This window comes from Mesoplodon densirostris, chromosome 4 (genome assembly GCF_025265405.1).
Source record: "Mesoplodon densirostris isolate mMesDen1 chromosome 4, mMesDen1 primary haplotype, whole genome shotgun sequence".
Lineage (NCBI taxonomy): Eukaryota > Metazoa > Chordata > Mammalia > Artiodactyla > Ziphiidae > Mesoplodon > Mesoplodon densirostris.
Window position 1 is genome coordinate 86,052,627 of NC_082664.1, and position 18,147 is coordinate 86,070,773.

General features: G+C 37.0%; 1 protein-coding gene across 1 annotated transcript in view; it reads left to right on the plus strand.

Annotated features, from left to right (window-relative positions):
• The window catches only part of KNL1 (kinetochore scaffold 1), a 64,248-nt gene that overhangs the window by 40,073 nt on the left and 6,028 nt on the right, over positions 1-18,147 (plus strand). Inside the window, 10 exon segments of the mRNA XM_060096617.1 lie at positions 125-192; positions 594-692; positions 7,096-7,211; positions 9,590-9,680; positions 10,270-10,386; positions 11,236-11,323; positions 14,946-15,023; positions 15,189-15,228; positions 16,203-16,304; positions 16,763-16,863. Of these exon segments, the coding sequence (XP_059952600.1) occupies positions 125-192; positions 594-692; positions 7,096-7,211; positions 9,590-9,680; positions 10,270-10,386; positions 11,236-11,323; positions 14,946-15,023; positions 15,189-15,228; positions 16,203-16,304; positions 16,763-16,863 (900 nt within the window).

The following is an 18,147-nucleotide window of genomic DNA, read 5'->3' on the forward strand; positions in this document are numbered from 1 at the left end:
TCCCAGAAAAATCCTAGCGGATAGCTTCAAGAGCATGAACCACACATAAACCTGAACAATAACTAAAATTAAGTTTACAATTTAATTTTGACTTATTCATCACTTGAATTTGCTTTACTTGTAGCACACCCCAGTAGTCAAATAGAATCACAGTTCCTCAGAGATACCGTTTGTGAAGAGAGCTTGAAGGAGGTATGTTAAAGTAGTTCTCATTTCTAATGCAACTAATTTCCTTATTTTGTTTTCTCTTGTTTAATTTTTTTTAAATTATGAAATGTTTCAAATATACAGGAAACTAGTTTTCTTTTTTCTTTTTTCTTTTTTTCTTAAGGATCCAACATGGCAATTAATTATGTGGAGTAGAATCACAATTGGAAGACCTACGTTTTGTTGGTTTTTTTCCCAAGTTTACTGTTACTGAATAAACAAGAAATAATATTAGATAAAATCTGCTCATGTATAGCCTACAAATATCTGGATAGTGTTTCCACAAATATATGCAGAGTACTTTAAGCCATTTAGAAACAAAGGTGGTGGTTATAGTCAAAATGACTCACCTTGAATGGTCATGCAAACTTTTTTTTTTTCCTCAGAAACTCAAAGATGGGAGAATAACAATAAAGGAGTTCTTTATACTTCTTCAGGTCCACATTCTGATACAAAAACCTCGACAGAGCAATCTCCCAACCAAAGTAAGTTCAGTTTCTTGGTAAAATAGTTATCTCAGTTAAAATATACTGTACTTGTTTACTAAACTGCATCAAAGCAAGCATTTATTAAAAAACAAAAAAAGAATCTAAGGAAGCAAATTTTCCTATAGAAGGTTTTCCTGTAGAAGGTACATTTGGGGTTAGCATAAAAATTGATTTTTTAAAAAATAATCATGAATTCTGAAAATGTGAAATTTTTTTTTCATTTCTTGCCATCTATTTTGTTTTTTATACTTTTTCCTGAACATATGGTTTTTAAAAAACCAAAGTAGAGCAGAAGTTTGTTTTTTTGGGGGGGGGTTTTTGGGTTTTTTGTCTGCATTGGGTCTTCATTGCTACGCGCAGGCCTTCTCTAGTTGCGGCAAGTGGGGGTTACTCTTCGTTGCAGTGTGTGGGCTTCTCATTGTGGTGGCTTCTCTTGTTGTGGAGCACAGGCTCTAGGTGCGCAGGCTTCAGTAGTTGTGGCGCACAGGCTTAGTTGCTCTCCGGTATGTGGGATCTTCAGAGACCAGGGATTGAAACCGTGTCCCCTGCATTGGCAGGTGGATTCTTAACCACTGCACCACCAGGGAAGTCCCCAGCAGAAGTTTTTAATGAACACTTATCAAAATCAAAAATATATAAGGTCATAGAATACTTAAATAATACAGTCAACAAAATGAGTTTAAAAGATTAATAGACAAACATATCACTTACATACAGACTTACATAATATTTTTTTCACTTAAGTCTGTCAGACATTTACAAAAATTAAGTATGCACTTGGCCACAAAGAAAATGGAAAAAAAAATGGAGATTTTGTGGACATCATTTGATCTTAATCCAATAAAATTAGAACTAATAAAAGGACAAATAGCTTCTTGGAAATTAAGAAACACATTTCTAGATAATTCATATCAAAGAAGAAATCAAAACTATTTAGAAAGCAAAGTAAGGAGAACATTTAATGCCAAATATATGGGATATACAGCAGAAATTATACTTACCAGGGAATTAAAAGCCTGAGATATCATTGTTATAGAAAAGACTGTAAAAATAAAGGATTTTTTAACACTCACTTTAAGAAATTGGAAAATGAACAATAAAATAACATCCATAAAAAGGCAGGAAGACAGATTTAATGCAGGTAAATAGTAAAGTTATTGAAATAGAAAACAAAAATAAGTAGAAAAGATAACAGATCTAAAAACTGGTACTTTGAAAAGACAATAAAATAAGAAAACTCTTGGGCTTCCCTGGTGGCGCAGTGGTTGAGAGTCCGCCTGCCGATGCAGGGGACACGGGTTCGTGCCCCGGTCTGGGAAGATCCCACATGCCGCGGAGCGGCTGGGTCCATGAGCCATGGCCACTGAGCCTGCACATCCGGAGCCTGTGCTCCACAACAGGAGAGGCCACAACAGTAAGAGGCCCGCGTACCGCAAAAAATAATAATAATAATAATAAAAGAAAGGGAAAAGACAACCCACAGAATGGGAGAAAACATTTGCAAATCATACATCTTATAAGAGACTTGTATCCAGAGTATATAAAGAACTCTTGAAACTCAAAAAGACAACCCAATTAAAAAATCGTCTGGGACTTCCCTGGCATTCCAGTGGTCAGGACTTCGCACTTCCAATGCAGGGGGCATATCTGATCCCTGGCTGGGGAACTAAGATCCCACATGCCCCGTGGTGTGGCCAGAAAAAAAAGAAAAAAAAAACAACCAAAGGATCAGAATAGACACTTCTCCAAAGAAGCTATGCAAATGGCCAATAAACAAAATTGTGATTAAGGAAATACAAATTAAAATCAGTTACTACTTCACACCCACTAGGGTGGCTGTAGTCAAAAAGACAAAATAATAAGTATTGGCAAGGATGTGGAAAAATTGGAATTTTCATACATTGCTGATAGGCATGTAAATTGGTGTAGCCACTTTGGAAAACAGTTGGGTATTTCCTCAAAAAGTTAAACATAGAACTATTATATGATCCAGCAATTCCACTTCCAGGTATTTACCTAAGAGAATTGAATACATACATCTACACGAAAACTTGTACATGAGCATTATTCATAATAGCCAAAAAGTGAACTGATTATGAGTTACTTGAAGCTGGGATGGGGTGGAGGAGAATGGGGAATGACAGCTAATGGGTACAGGGTTTCTTTTAGGGGAATGAAAATGCTGTAAAATTAGCTGGGGCTTGATGTTGTACAACCCTGTGAATATATTTTAAAAATCATTTAATTGTATACTTAAATGGGTGAATTATATGGTGTGCAAATTAAATCTCAATAAAACTGTTTAGAAAGAAATCGATTATAGGAGGATTGTATATCTAACGTGAAAAGTAAATCAAAGATGGAAACTGGGAAGATACTCATGCATCTTTTGGGTTGCCAACCTCATTATTCTTATCACCATAGTGCCCCTTCCTAGTAGAATCTCCTTGCCTCAGCTGAAGATGGGGAGTAGAAAGGTGCCTAGGTATGCAGCCAGAGTCTTAGGAAAAGCAGAATGAGTACCAGGGGACCAGAGAAAGCAGAGGGGAAGGGTAGGAACAGAGAGGATGCTGGCAGGGTGGAAGAGGGAGAGGATATGTAGGAAGCTAATCTTTGAGGGTATGAATGCTCCCCTTTCCTCTCAGGCCTTACAGAGGTCAGGAGGGGCAGTGTTAGGGAAATAAATCTGGGAACAAACCCATCAAGATAGTAAGAGAAATCAACTATACTTCAATAAAATAAATTTTTTAAAAAGATGGTAAGAGAGTTCAGCCTATATCAGGAAAGAAATTTAAAAATCCCAAAGTAGAGGAAGGCCAAAGAAATGGAGTATGTATGGGCTGTGGAAAATGAGGTTCACAGCTATGGGCATCTGTTCCAGGACTTAGATGACTATGAGTCTCCTTTAGGGTAGAACTGGGAAGAGCATTTTTGAGGCAGGTGGGGAAATGTGTGGCAGCCCTCATAGACAGATGTACAGCATCCATATGTGTGTGTGCACTTGTAGGAGCTCAGCTGGCAGCACCGGCAAAAGGTACTATGTAGAAATATCAAATCACTATATTGTGTAACAAGAACTAATAACATAGTGTTGTAGGTCAGTTATATTTCAAAAACAAACAAACAGGGCTTCCCTGGTGGCGCAGTGGTTGAGAGTCCGCCTGCCGATGCAGGGGGCACGGGTTCGTGCCCCGGTCCGGGAGGATCCCACATGCCGCGGAGCGGCTGGGCCCGTGAGCCATGGCTGCTGAGTCTGCGCATCCAGGGCCTGTGCTCCGCAACGGGAGAGGCCACAGCAGTGAGAGGCCGCAAAAAACAAACAAACAAACATTAAAAATGAGATCAGATTTGTGGTTACCAGAGGCGGGCAGTAAGAGGTGGGAAAATAGGATCAAGGCAGTCAAAAGGTACAAACTTCCAATTATAAGATAAATAAGTGCTAGGGGTGCAAGGTACAACATGATAAATATAATTAACACTGCTGTATGTTATCTATGAAAGTTGTTAAGAGAGAAAATCCTGAGTTCTCATCACAAGGAAATTTTTTTTCTATTTCTTTAATTCTGTATCTGTATGAGACGATGGATGTTTATTAAACTTGTGATAATCATTTCATGATATATGTAAGTCAAATCACTAGCTGTAAACCTTAAACTTATTCAGTGCTATATGTCAATTATATCTCAATAAAACTGAAAGAAAAAAAAGTGCTATGGTAGTGCCCCAAGACCTCCTGCATGCCCAAGGAGTGGCTCAGGCCAAAACACTATAACTTACACCCTTTCAGTGCAGTTGAGGAACTACTGCAAGTACCCCTGCCAGGCCTGAAATACCCAAGAGCTGATTGTGCATAAATTGGGCACTTAATCCAAATAGATAAGTCAAGTGAGGAGGGTGACCTGTGCATATAGTCCTGGACTCAAGGTACAGCAAATTACCCATGTATTGCATACAGCATGGGCGGTTGCATCCAGTATGTACCCATAGTGTGTGAGCCTAATATCCGTTGGCACTTGGCATTCCTGGTGAATCTCTGAGAATGTGGTCCCATGTTTCACTTTGTGGTTATGAAGCTTCAAGGGGAAACCTACTCTTTTTTTAAAAAAAACTTTACTATTATAGGAATTTTCAAACATATACAAAAATAGATAATAGTTTAATGAACTCCCCATGTATCCATCACCAAACTTCAAAAATTATCAACTCTTTATTCTTTACATTTTCCTACCTCCCACCCCTGTTATTTTGAAGCAAATCCCAGGCATCATCAATTTATCTGTATTTCAGTATGTATCCCTAAAAAGATGGGGACTCTTATTTTTAAAATATCCAAATACCATAATCATATCTTAAAATGATTAATTATTAAGTCAGTATTTATATTTCCCTGATTGTCTGCATTATTTTCCAATTTGTTAAGTTGCAACCCAGGTGAGGTCCAAATATTATAAACACTTGATATCTCTCTCTCAATTATCTTTTAAAGTATAAGGTCCCCTTCCATAACCCTCCCTTCCCCCCCTTCTCTCTCTCTCTCTCCCTCTTTCCTCCTCTCTCCCCTAACCGCCCCCCTTTTTATGAGGAAGCCAGATTTTTCCATACTCTGCTAAGTATGGATTTTGCCCATTGTGTATACCCAAACTTTCATTTTAACGTGTTCCTCTGTCCTTTGTATTTTCTGTAAATTGGCAGAGGCCTTATCAGATGAAGGGTTTTTTTTTTTTCAAGTTTACTTTATAGTTGTACTTTCATCAGGAGATAGTATCTGGTGATGATGTGATGGTCAACCATTATTTAATGATCAACCATTATTACTAGATCATTATCTAGATCTAGTAATTCATTAGGAGTTTTAAAGTAGTGATATCCTAATTTTCTTCTTTTTTTTCATTTATTGTCTAAATACTTCTATAAAAAGAAATATTCCTTTATCAGGTATTTGGCTCCTATATGAAAGGCAGTCAGCCATTTTCCCAAGGAGGCCTGATTTCTTTGAGAAGTGTAGAGCTTTGATTTTTCTTTATAAATTTAGCCTTAAAAATATTTTTTAAGAAAGAGAGTCAACATCAGTTATAATTGCTTTTAGCACATTTTTACACTTTCTGAGCACATCTGTTAGAAAGCTTGTTACAGATAGAGAAGTGAGATTAAAATCTCATTTGTTATTTCCTTTTAATTTGTCAACTGAAAGGGGAGAATGAGAGGAAACTAACATTTGTTAGATTACTTCAGCAGGCCCTGAGCTTTGGTACCATTTTTTAAAAAATATTTATTTATTTTTAGTTTTGGATGCGTTGGGTCTTTGTTGCTGCATGCGGGCTTTCTCCAGTTGCGGCAAGCAGGGGCTACTCTTCGTTGCAGTGCACGGGCTTCTCATTGCGGTGGCTTGTTGTGGAGCACGGGCTCTAGGTGCACGGGCTTCAGTAGTTGTGGCATGTGAGCTCGGTAGTTGTGGCTCGAGGGCTCTAGAGCACAGGCTCAGTAGCTGTGGCACATGGGCTTAGTTGCTCCATGGCATGTGGGATATTCCCGGACCAGGGCTCGAACCCACGTCCCCTGCATTGGGAAGTGGATTCTTAACCACTGGACCACCAGGGAAGTCCTTTGGTACCTTTTTTAAAGACCTTTATTTTAATCTTAAGAGGTTGGTCAATATTGTGCCCATTTTATAGATGAGGAGACCAAAGCTTAGAGTGATAAAATGACTTATTCTGTGCCACACTGCCTATAAATAATGTACAGTTGTGGCATTTTGTTTGGTTTGGTTTTTATATGTAATGAGCCGACTTGGTTTTTCCAATACTGCATTATGGACATCGGAAAGTCATTGGATTAGAGCTGTAAGACATTTAAAAAATGTCCAAAAGACACTTAAGACATTTTAAAAATAACTAAATTTTTACTGCTTTATTTTATGTATATCAGAAAAGTTTGAGTTCAACCTGGGATACAAGTAAGGAGCAGGGCTAGAGAATAAAAATAGAAAAGCATAATCTTGGAAACTGGCATCTTTTTTCTTTCTTTTAAGGGAGAGGTTTTTGGTAAGTTTGAATTTTCAGGTATTGATAGTTTTTAAAACAATGCATAGCCATTTTCCTTTCTCCTCAATTTTATTGAGGTATAATTGACAAATAATGCATAATCATTTTCAAATCACTTTCAGTCCTATGAGTGGAACATCTACAGTTTCTCTAAACATCTGTTAGAAATTGACTTTGAGATCAGAGACTTTATTTCAGATTCCAACTAGTAGCTTACTAGGTATATGAATTTAACAGAGTTTTCAAATTTTTCTTTGTAGAACATTTTAAAATAGGCACTCTGAGACTTGAAACAGTTCTTGAACATGGTTTGGTTCTCAAAATACCAGTTTTGAGGGACTGATTTTTTTTTTTTCCAGTTTACTATAAACACATCACCTACTCCAGAAGACCTGATGTTAAGTCAATATGTTTACCGACCCAAGATACAGATTTATAAAGAAGATTGTGAAGCTCTTCGCCAGAAGATTGAAGAGTATGAAAGTTTTCATTTTGTGTGTGTGTTTTGTTGGATGGGTAAATAATCTGTGTGGCAAGGTTTTGATTAGAATAACACCGGCATTGGAAAAGTTGATAGCATTAATTGGCAGTGTGATATGGTATATGGGAAAGAGTTTCAGCTTTGTAGTCAGACAGATGGAAGTTCAATCCTGGCTACAACAGTAGCTGTGTAACCTTAGGTAAGTCATTTAACCTTCATTTCCACATCCATCAATTGAGGATAATAATACCTACTTAGTAGGTAGAAATGAGCAGTAGAAATAGTGTAAATAAAAAGGTTGCATGCCATTCTTAGCAAAGAGTAGGTCCTTAATAAGCAATCATTATTAGATTATGATATCATAAATTGCAAAAGAACATCTTTAAAAGAAGATAATACCCTTAAGAGATTTATATATAGTGCCTAAAATCAAGATTGACTTTGGGTTTATAATTCTATCACATTTGCCCTTGATTTGCATTTATAAAAGAACAAGGTTTTGGGCCTCCCTGGTGGCGCAAGTGGTTGAGAGTCCGCCTGCCGATGCAGGGGATACGGGTTCGTGCCCCGGTCTGGGAGGATCCCATATGCCGCGGAGCGGCTGGGCCCGTGAGCCATGGCCGCTGAGCCTGCGCGTCCGGAGCCTGTGCTCCGCAACGGGGGAGGCCACAACAGTGAGAGGCCCGCATAACGCAAAAAATAAAAAAAAAAAAAAAAAAAAAAAAAAAAAGAACAAGGTTTTACTCAGACTATAGTCAGTGGTTTGGTATAAGTAGATGCTGCAGACTAATTTACAAATTAGGTATATCTAGATTTTCACAGGTAAATCAAGACTTGCAACTCAAGACAATGTTTATATCATACTTATCTAGAACTGTCAAACTAAATTTGAACCAACCTAACAAATAGAAAAGAAATGAAATAATATTTTAAGAATCATGTAGTTTTTGGTGGTGAGCACACTGTAGTGTATATAGATGTCAAAATATAATTTACACATAAAATTTATATAATGTTATAAACCAGTTACCTCAATAAGTAAAAATAATTAAAGGGAATTATGTAGTTTTAAAACTAGGAGTTTAAGATGCTGTTAAATTATAGTACTGCAGGGCTTCCCTGGTGGCGCAGTGGTTGAGAGTCCGCCTGCCGATGCAGGGGACGTGGGTTCGTGCCCCGGTCCGGGAAGATCCCACATGCCACGGAGCGGTCGGGCCCGTGAGCCATGGCCGCTGAGCCTGCGCGTCCGGAGCCTGTGCTCTGCAACAGGAGAGGCCACAGCAGTGAGAGGCCCGTGTACCGCAAAAAAAAAAAAAAAAAAAAAAAGTTATAGTACTGCAGATTTGCCTGATTTTTGGCTTGTTCATTCAAGAAATATGTGTGTTGAGCACCTACTATGTGCCAGGCACTGTACTAAGTCCTGGGGTTCATCACTGAACAAGTTTCTTATTTTCATGTTGTTTAAAAGAGTTGGGTGTCTCAGGATTTGTCTGAGAATGCTTTGTTTTGAATGAAATAGGTAGATCTTGTATACAATGAAAAGTCTGTTTAGATGTGCTCTACTGTTTGATTTTGCACCTATGTGCCTGTATATATTATCTTCTAACTCTGATAAAAATGTATTTCCTCTACTTATTAACAAGAAACTAATATATAACTTTGCTGCTTTTATTAATGGTATTCTATAAAGGTGAGATAAGACCAAACTGAATTGGAAACCTTTACTTAAAATAATAGCTACGGGGCTTCCCTGGTGGCACGGTGGTTAAGAATCTGCCTGCCAATGCAAAGGACACGGGTTCGAGCCCAGGCCCGGGAAGATCCCACATGTTGCAGAGCAACTAAGCCTGTGTGGCACAACTATGGAAGCCCACGTGCCACAACTACTGAAGCCTGCGTACCTAGAGCCCGTGCTCCGCCACAAGAGAAGCCATGACAGTAAGAAGCCTGCGCACCGCAATGAAGAGTAGCCCCCGCTCACCGCAACTAGAGAAAGCCCGTGCACAGCAACAAAGACCCAACACAGCCAAAAATAAATAAATTTATTACAAAAAAAATAATAGCTACAACTTCACAACAATAATGCATTCACAAGCCTTAAGGATTCTCTATAAGCAACGTATTTTCATTTTGGAGCAAGTTGATGCATTGAGATGAGAATTCTATTTATTTGGGAGGGAAGTTTTTTTGAATCATTAATTCTTGAACTGTTCTCCAAGTGTTGAAATAATCAGGCTGGCCGGCTGTTCCTGAGTGAATTTCCCTCTTTATGTAGAAAAAAACTAGGAAAAATTAAGTATGCCTGTAGATCTGAGCTGATTCATTCTAGCTGACTTCTGAACTCCGTGCTAATTAACTTTTCTATATTTTAGATTAAAGCTTTCTGCACTGAACCAAGATAAATTGTTCACTGATGTAAATAGGAACCTATGGGAAAAAGTGAGACACTACTCTGATGAGGAGGTACTTTTGTCTCATTTTCTGAATGGGAATCAGTATAGACATTTTGAAAAATGTTTATTGTGAAATCAGTAACTGTTACTTGATAATTAGTGATGAGTTCTTTAAAATTTACTTCTCAGATATAATATGTAAACAAGATTTTATTATACATGAATGATTATTAATATATAATCTTTTCAAACCTTAAGTGATCAATTTAATATATGAAATATATTTGATATTTATTTAGAGTTCCCTCCTTGTTTGCTTTTCACTTAGATTAAGATGGGGAAGAGATTTACTTTAATTGATTAAATAATAAGCAACTTGTTTTATATTTGCTCTAATTAAAGAATTTTATTAACTAAGAGCCGGTCATTTTCTAATTTGTAATATAAGTGAATTAAAAGTAGGAATCAAAATTGAAATCTTTGGTTCTGGACTTAAACTATTAAATGGTATTAAATTTGCAAATGAGAAGAAGCCTTAGGAATCAGAGTCTAGGATGGGCAAAGCTTAGCAGGTAGCAGCTGAACCAGCCTTCCCAGACCATTTGCCTTCTCTAACTCATTTGTTTGAGTGCAGTGTAATCTTTGACTTTCCCTTACAGCTGAAGGCCTTTGGAATTTACCTGAACAAAATAAAATCGCGTTTTACCAAGATGACTAAAGTCTTCACTCACCAAGGAAAAGTGTCCCTGTACAGCAAGCTGGTACAGTCGGCTCAGGTAATTTGAGACAGTTAAGAGCTTAGAAAGATCTATTAAAATTACTTTATAGTGGTTATGGAATATGAAGCATGTTCCTTAGGAGACATGTGAATGAGAGCTGGGCAAAAACTTAAAATTGTTCATAAGAGGTGGGGTTCAATTTATTGAAAGTAGTAAATCCTGGCATCTTGAGTAATTCTAGAATATATTTACTAATATGTGCCTATGTGTCATCTCAAATTTGTTATTCATTATACATACTGAAATAAAACAGTACAGGATTCTGATCTTCCATTGCTAAGGACTGTGCTGTAGTATTATCTTCCTCATAGTCCGTACTCAGCTGTGTTTGTGTGTGCATGTGTTTAAAGTAGCATTTCCCAAAATGATCATCCTTTAAGAAAGGTCTTGCATAAAAAAACTTTCCATTGACAAATAAGTCTGGGAAATGTTACATGCAGTGTCCCTCTTTTGGAGAAATATAATAACTAGCATATTAAAGTCTAAGGTCAGAAATATATATATATATATATATTTTAGTCTAAAAAGAAAAAAATGCTATAATTCTATTTGACCAGTGTTTCCCAAATTTATTTGACCATAGAACATTTTTCATGAACTCCTTTTAAGTAATATATATTAACATCTTATATTACATGGAAATGCTAAAATAAAGTACAAAATATGAACTTATATTAATCTGTTATGTATGCTTTAAAAAAATTTTTTAAGACCAGACTTGAAGTTTTGATCTTTGTTTTAAGATTTGCCTATTCATGAATTAGACACAGCAGTTTGAACCATTTATAATGTTATAATGTTTTGTTTGGAGTTTTAACTTGACAGTCTATGATATTGTGTGTTTAGAAGGAGAGGGAGAAGCTTCAGACAAGGATAGATGAGATGGACAACATACTTCAGAAGATTGATAACTGTCTCACTGAGGTGGAAATAGGTAAAGTATCTTGAATACTTTTCCAAAAGAAAATTTAATTGTATCTAAATGCTTCCCTACAGTACATACTGCTGGTAGCACTATGCTGAAGCCTTGTATTAGCAGCTTGAGCCATTAAATTAGAGCAAATTAAAGCTCCTTTACTGTCATTCATAACACAATCAACAAGAAATGCCCAAGATAATAAGTCTCTTTGGGAAGCTCTTCATAACCTAGACCGTGATATTGTGGTGTTGTTGTTTTAATAAATGAACTTACCTCTGTTTGAAAATTATCTATCCTTTCAGTTGGATCTCTCATGATCCCAACTTGTTAGTATTATCTTGAAACTACTTTCTCAAAGATCACAAAATTTCCCATAATCATCAAACTTGGTAGCTCTCAGTCCTTAGCCATCTAGTTGTCTTTCATCATTTGACACTGCTGATTATTCTTTTCTTCCTGATTCTTTTCTTCCTGAAACTTTCTTCTCCCTGAACTCTATGATACTGCACTACCCTGACCCTATTCTTTTCTCCTAGCTGTTCCTTTTAGCTCCTCTGTTGTCCCTTCTCTAACCCCTTGTGTAAGCATTTAGATTTTATCATCTACTCATTTCTGTATTCTTTCCGCTAATGCTTTCATCTGCCTTAACAATTATGTTATATGAATAATTCCCAAATTCAGTGAAATTCATCAAGCATTTGTTGAGCACCTGCTACGTGCCAGATACTGTGCTTAGCATCAGAAAAAAGATATACACAGATTTTTGCCTTTAAGTGGCTTATAATCATTTTGGGTGAGGGCATCTTTAGCCTCTTGCTCTTGAGTTCCAGACTTAATGTTTCCAGCTTCTTGCTGAACCTCTTGGCAAAAGTGTCCTTAAGCACCTTAAACATGTGAAAAAATGGAATTTATTGTCTTCCCTTTCCAAGATAAAATCTGAAAACTTGTTATCTCTATAAACAAGTTCTCTTTCTCATCTCTTAATGGCATCACCATTCTCATAAATTGTAAAAGGCTCAAAATTTTATTGTCTTTTAGTCTCTCTTATCAAGTCCTGTCATATCTGCTTCTTCAGTATCCCCTGTGTTCTTTCCCATTCACATTAAGGCTGTCATTAATTCTGACATGTGCTATTTCAAGTCTTCTAACTAATCTTTCTACACTCTTAATTTCATTCTATCTCTTTCCTGTCCAACCTGCACATTGCTGCCAGATTAATGATTATGAAAGACAGTTTTCATTATGTTACTTCTCTGAAAACTTTTCTGCCTTTCCATTTATTACAAAATAAAGTCCAAACTCCTGAGCTTGACATTTAACAATCTCTACAATCATTTTCAGATATTCCTTTCTTATATGGTTTTACTATTATTCCCTTACACATCCTAAATTCCAACCAAATTTTGTCATTTCTGTGCAGTCCTGCCACTTTGTCTTTGCCTAATGCATTCTCCCTCTATTTTTACCAAAGGACATGTTCTCTGTCTTCCTTGAGCTACCATGGCTACTTTGTTAGTACCTCTTATATTACCTATCATATCTACTTGTAATTATGGTTACTTTTGTATAGTTTATTTTCCTAAGTAAATTGGAAGCTCCATAGGGGCAAAGATCAGCTTTTATTTTTCTTAATATCCTTCAAAGTTCTTAGCACTATGCTTTGCACAGAATAAGTGCCTAGTACATGTTTTCTGCATTGAATCGATAAGTATATGAATTTCCTAGTCTTAAACTGTACCACCCCTTTGTTCATTATCTTGCTTTTTTACTTCATGAAAAAAAAAAAAGAAGCCATTAGGGCCAGAACTTCTAAACTTTCTGCTACCAAACAAACCGAACTTTTATATATCTATATCAATTCTTTCATCCTTCCTTTTCCCTAAGATCAGTGTTTCCACCTAAACTTTGAATTGCAGCCCCTCTTGTCTTCTCAGGAATCTTATAGCACTGATTTTCCCTTATCTATTGTATATTCAACCTCTCTGCCTCCTCCACTGGATATGTTCACCTCTCTCTTATCTTTAAAAATACCAACAACCACACTCTTTCTAGGTACCACTGAATGGCTCCCTATTTCTTTCTTCATTATTCCTTGAGCAAATTACTGAGTACCTGTTACGTGCCTTGTATAGTGCTCGGTGCTAAGAATACTATGGTGATTAAAAACAAAACTTTATGCCCTCGTGGAGCTTTCTTTTTGTTTGTTTGTTTATCAATACTTCCGTTACTTTCTCTTTTTTTAATATTTATTTATTTATTTGGCTGTGTCGGGTCTTAGTTGCGGCACACAGGATCTTCGTTGCAGCATGCAGGGTCTTTCGTTGTGACGTGTGAGCTTCTCTCTAGTTGTGGCGTGCAGGCTTAGTTGCCCTGTGGCATGTGGGATCTTGGTTCCCTGACCAGGGATCAAACCCATGTCCTCTGCATTGGAAGGCAGATTCTTAACCACTGGACCACTGGGGAAGTCCCCCATTACTTTCTTTTAATTCAAACATTTATATACAAAGAAAGGTTTCCGTGCTTTAATTTTTTAACATAATATACAGAACCACAATACTATTTCAATTGCAAATCATGGGAGATCACATTCAAATATGCTTGGATTTGACAAGTTGCTATTACAATACTGAGAAAAAGTTATAAGAATTAAATAGTTTTATGGTAACTGCTATGGAAGAGTGGTTCCATGGTGCTATAAGTTCCTGAAACAGAAATCTGACCTAGTCAGGTCAGGAGAGGCTTCCCTCTGAGGAAGTGGCATTTAAGTCAAGATCTGAAGAATAAGCAGGAGTTAAAGTGAGAAGGGAGGGGAGAGCCGACTATTCAATATGAATAGCACAGGTAGAAGCCCTTCTATGGGAAAGAATATACCAAGTACAAGGGTCTGAAATAAGGCCAATGTGGCTAGAATAGAAAGAGCAAAAGGGAACACAGTCTGAGATGAAGCTGGAGATGTCAGTTTTAGGGGCCAGGCCAAGGAGGGCCTCTTAAGGAGTTTTGAGTTTTTCTAAGAACAGTGAATAGCCATTTGAAGGGTGTTAAGCACTGGCTGCAGTGTAGATACGGGATTTGAATAGATCAAGAGTAATTAATTATAAGAAGTTAAGTAGTTATTGGACTGATATGGTTAAGAAAGGACAATAGCTTATATTAAGGGAACCTGGTGGTGGCAAAGGATAAAAGTGGATTCAGAAAATATTTTTGAGGTAAAAATCTAAACTTGGGTTTGGATGTGGGGAGAGAGAAGGCTTTTAAGGATGTTTCCAAGGTTTCAGAAACAAATTAAATTTTAAAATGTAAATTTGTGTATGTGTATCTGTTCCTGATTAGTCCATGGGGTTTCCTAACAATAACTTTAATATATGCAAATTATATATAAACAGTTTCCATCTCAGAGTGTCCCCTAAGAAGCTGCTATTGGAGATCATTGCCATATGGCTCAAAGTTCACTTGTCTGCCACCAGAAGCAAGTCTTTGTATGAAATTATTATTATAGCTCAGTGCTTTTTTGGCAAGGAATGGTGGGGAAAGATGAATGTGAAATATTCTTAACACTTCATTTGGGGACCATCTATTCTTTTCATTTCTGGTTGTTTATTTTTGACTGAGTTATTCTAATGCATGTTGTCTACTTTAGAAACTAAGAATTTGGAGGATGAACAGAAAGACAATCCTGTGGAAGAGTGGGATTCTGAAATGAAGTCTGCAGAGAAAGGTAACTGAATTAATTAAGGAGATAAATGGGGGGAAAAAATCCTCTGTTCTGAGTTTATTTATTTATTTAGTAAGATTAGTGAGATGGACTTTTCAATAAAACAGATGATTTTTATACCAATATTTTAATGTATACATTCTGATAGATTTGTTTTTCTTTTCAAAGAACTGGAACAGCTGAAAACTGAAGAAGAAAAGCTTCAAAGGTTAGTCTTCTGTTTGAGTGTTAGAAAACATGCTAAACTTCACATGGCTAAGTGACTTCCTACCTCCAGAAACTGACAAGATTGAGGGCATGAGTATTGACTAAGGCTGAGTCAGAGCTTCTGCTGTACTTTGAACTTGACCTTGGAGGCCATCTTAGTCAATAGTATTTTCTAAGCATTTATTGTTTACAGAGCATTAATCCAAGGCAGTAGTTCTCAAGCTTGTAAAATATTAGGATCCTATTAAAGAAAATCTAGCCTCCGGACGCGCAGGCTCAGCAGCCATGGCCCACGGGCCTAGCCACTCTGCGGCATGTGGGATCCTCCTGGACCGGGGCATGAACCTGTGTCCCCTGCATTGGCAGGTGGACTCTCAACCACTGCACCACCAGGGAAGCCCATGTTTTTCTTATACTCTGGATCTTATTTAACTATAAGACTAAAAGAAATCAAATACAAGTCATGGCAAAACCAAAAAAATTCCAGTTGAAAATGTAAATTTGACAGGTGGTAATATCAATATTTGGCTAAAAAATTGATGCTAGCAAAATGACAAATTATAAGTTCTATTTAGCTCTAATAAATTAAACAAAACCAAACGCAGGCACTGAAATTATGTCATAAGAATGCCCCATTTTAAGGTGGGCATTCTTACGGTCTACATTATGCTTACATTTTTAACATCAAAATGAAAATGTAAATTTTAATAATAATCTTAAAGAACATGGGAACCCCTAAGAATATCTTCATGGATCCCAATTTGAGAGCCATTGATTTAGGCCTTTCCTAATTAGACCCAAACTTCTAGTTTAATGCTTATTAAAAAAAAAAAACAACTAAGAAATGCAAAATAGATGTCATACACCTCACTGGGGAGCCATTTAGCACATGACTTTTTGTCATAAACTTTTAATGAAGTCTGAATTCTCTAGCAGTGGCCTTATCTTTCTCTAAATACCTGGTTTGATTTGCAGAAATCTCTTAGAGCTGGAGGTACAGAAAAAGCAGACCCTTGCTCAAATAGACTTCGTGCTAAAACAAACAAATAGAACTGAAGAGCTACTGGATCATTTGAGGTAAGGAAAAGTAGGTGGCATTAATTTGTGTTTTATCCTGTACCTTCATGGTTGTCTAAATCCACTAGTGCAGTTGATATGTGTTTGTAATGTGTATCACTGTTTTTAACCTATAATACAATGCATTCTCAAAAAAAAGAGTTATATACTCAACACTAAGCTGAAAGTATACAAGGTGGAAGAGCTATGGAATTATAATTTTAAAATATTTAATATTTTATATTGCCTAGACTTGGTTTTTCTCTGATATACAACTCAAGATTGAGTCCATTCTTATTTCTTTCAAAAGCATAAGTTTGTATATTCACAATATTGGAATTAAAATAATGATTGTCTCCCAAGCCAGTAGAAAACTCCAGCAGCTGCTGATGGTACTTACTATTCAGGTGGTATAAGAAGTTAACTCTCTTCTTTTATCTCAAAAAGTGTTTTATTTGTCTTGTTTATTCTCTCTTCAGCTTGTCTGAATGGGATGTCATTGAGTGGAGTGATGATCAAGCTATATTCACCTTTCTTTATGACACAGTAGAACTCACCATCACCTTTGGAGAGCCAGTAGGTGAGTAGCAAGAATAAGATAATTCCCCTGCACATAAATGTATGGCTAAACTTACTAAAGATTCATATCTCTATTTTAATACAGTAATAACTATTGACATAATAAAAGCACTGCTGAAAATCTTAATTAAAAGAGGCAATCACTTTAATTAGTGATAATAGAATTTTATTTTATTAAATAAAAAATAAAATAAAAATTCAGCTAGTGAAAGTTGCCCTTTGTCGAATTACATTAGATAGAAATTTTGCCTATCCAAAATAATGGATCAACATGATATTCACATCTGTTTACTCTGACTTCCTTTTTTCCATCTGTCTTTTGTGATAGAGAATTTACTCTAATGGCTGATGATTCTTGACTGGTTGTTTTTTTGTATATAAGTTAACCTAAAAAGCTAATTGGAAATTCTGTGTGTATTGGTAGGTTTATCAAAGTAGGTAGACATCACTATATGGTAATTTGACAGAGTCCTAGCTATTTTGTTAACATCTCCTGTCAGTATCTTTAGGTCTTTTCTCTTGAAACAGATAGCTTCAGCATGGCCAACCCTGGGTGATCATGGCCAAATTGAAACTTAGGATCTTTATAATCTCCCAGCCTCCAAGCCCAATTCTCCTTAAAAGTTCCTGGGAATTCCCTGGCAGTCCAGTGGTTAGGACTCGGAGCTTTCACTGCTATGGCCCCGGGTTCAATCCCAGGTTGAGGAACTAAGATCCCGCAAGCCACATGGTGCGGCCCCCCCAAAAAAAGTTCTTTTTCTAAGTGAATACCATCAACTTCTGTTCAGGTTCAAAATTAAAACAGGAATCACTCTATACCTCTTTCTTTATTTTTATTTATTTATTTTTGGCTGCGTTGGGTCTTCGTTGCTGCACACGGGCTTTCTCCAGTTGCAGAGAGTGGGAGCTACTCTTCGTTGTGGTGCACGGGCTTCTTATCGCATGCGGTGGCTTCTCTTGTTGCGGAGCACGGGCTCTAGGCGCGTGGGCTTTAGTAGTTGTGGCACGCAGGCTCAGTAGCTGTGGCTTGCGGGCTTTAGAGCGCAGGCTCAGTAGTTGTGGCGCATGGGCTTAGTTGCTCTGCGGCATGCTCCGGGATCTTCCCAGACCAGGGCTCGAACCCTTGTCCCCTGCATTGGCAGGCGGATTCTTAACCACTGCACCACCAGGGAAGTCCCTATACCTCTTTCTTCTTCACCAGGCATATCTAAGTCATGAATAAGACTTATTGATTTTAATTTAATATTCATCTACTTTTTTGTGTCTCTTCTATCAATAGTCATTT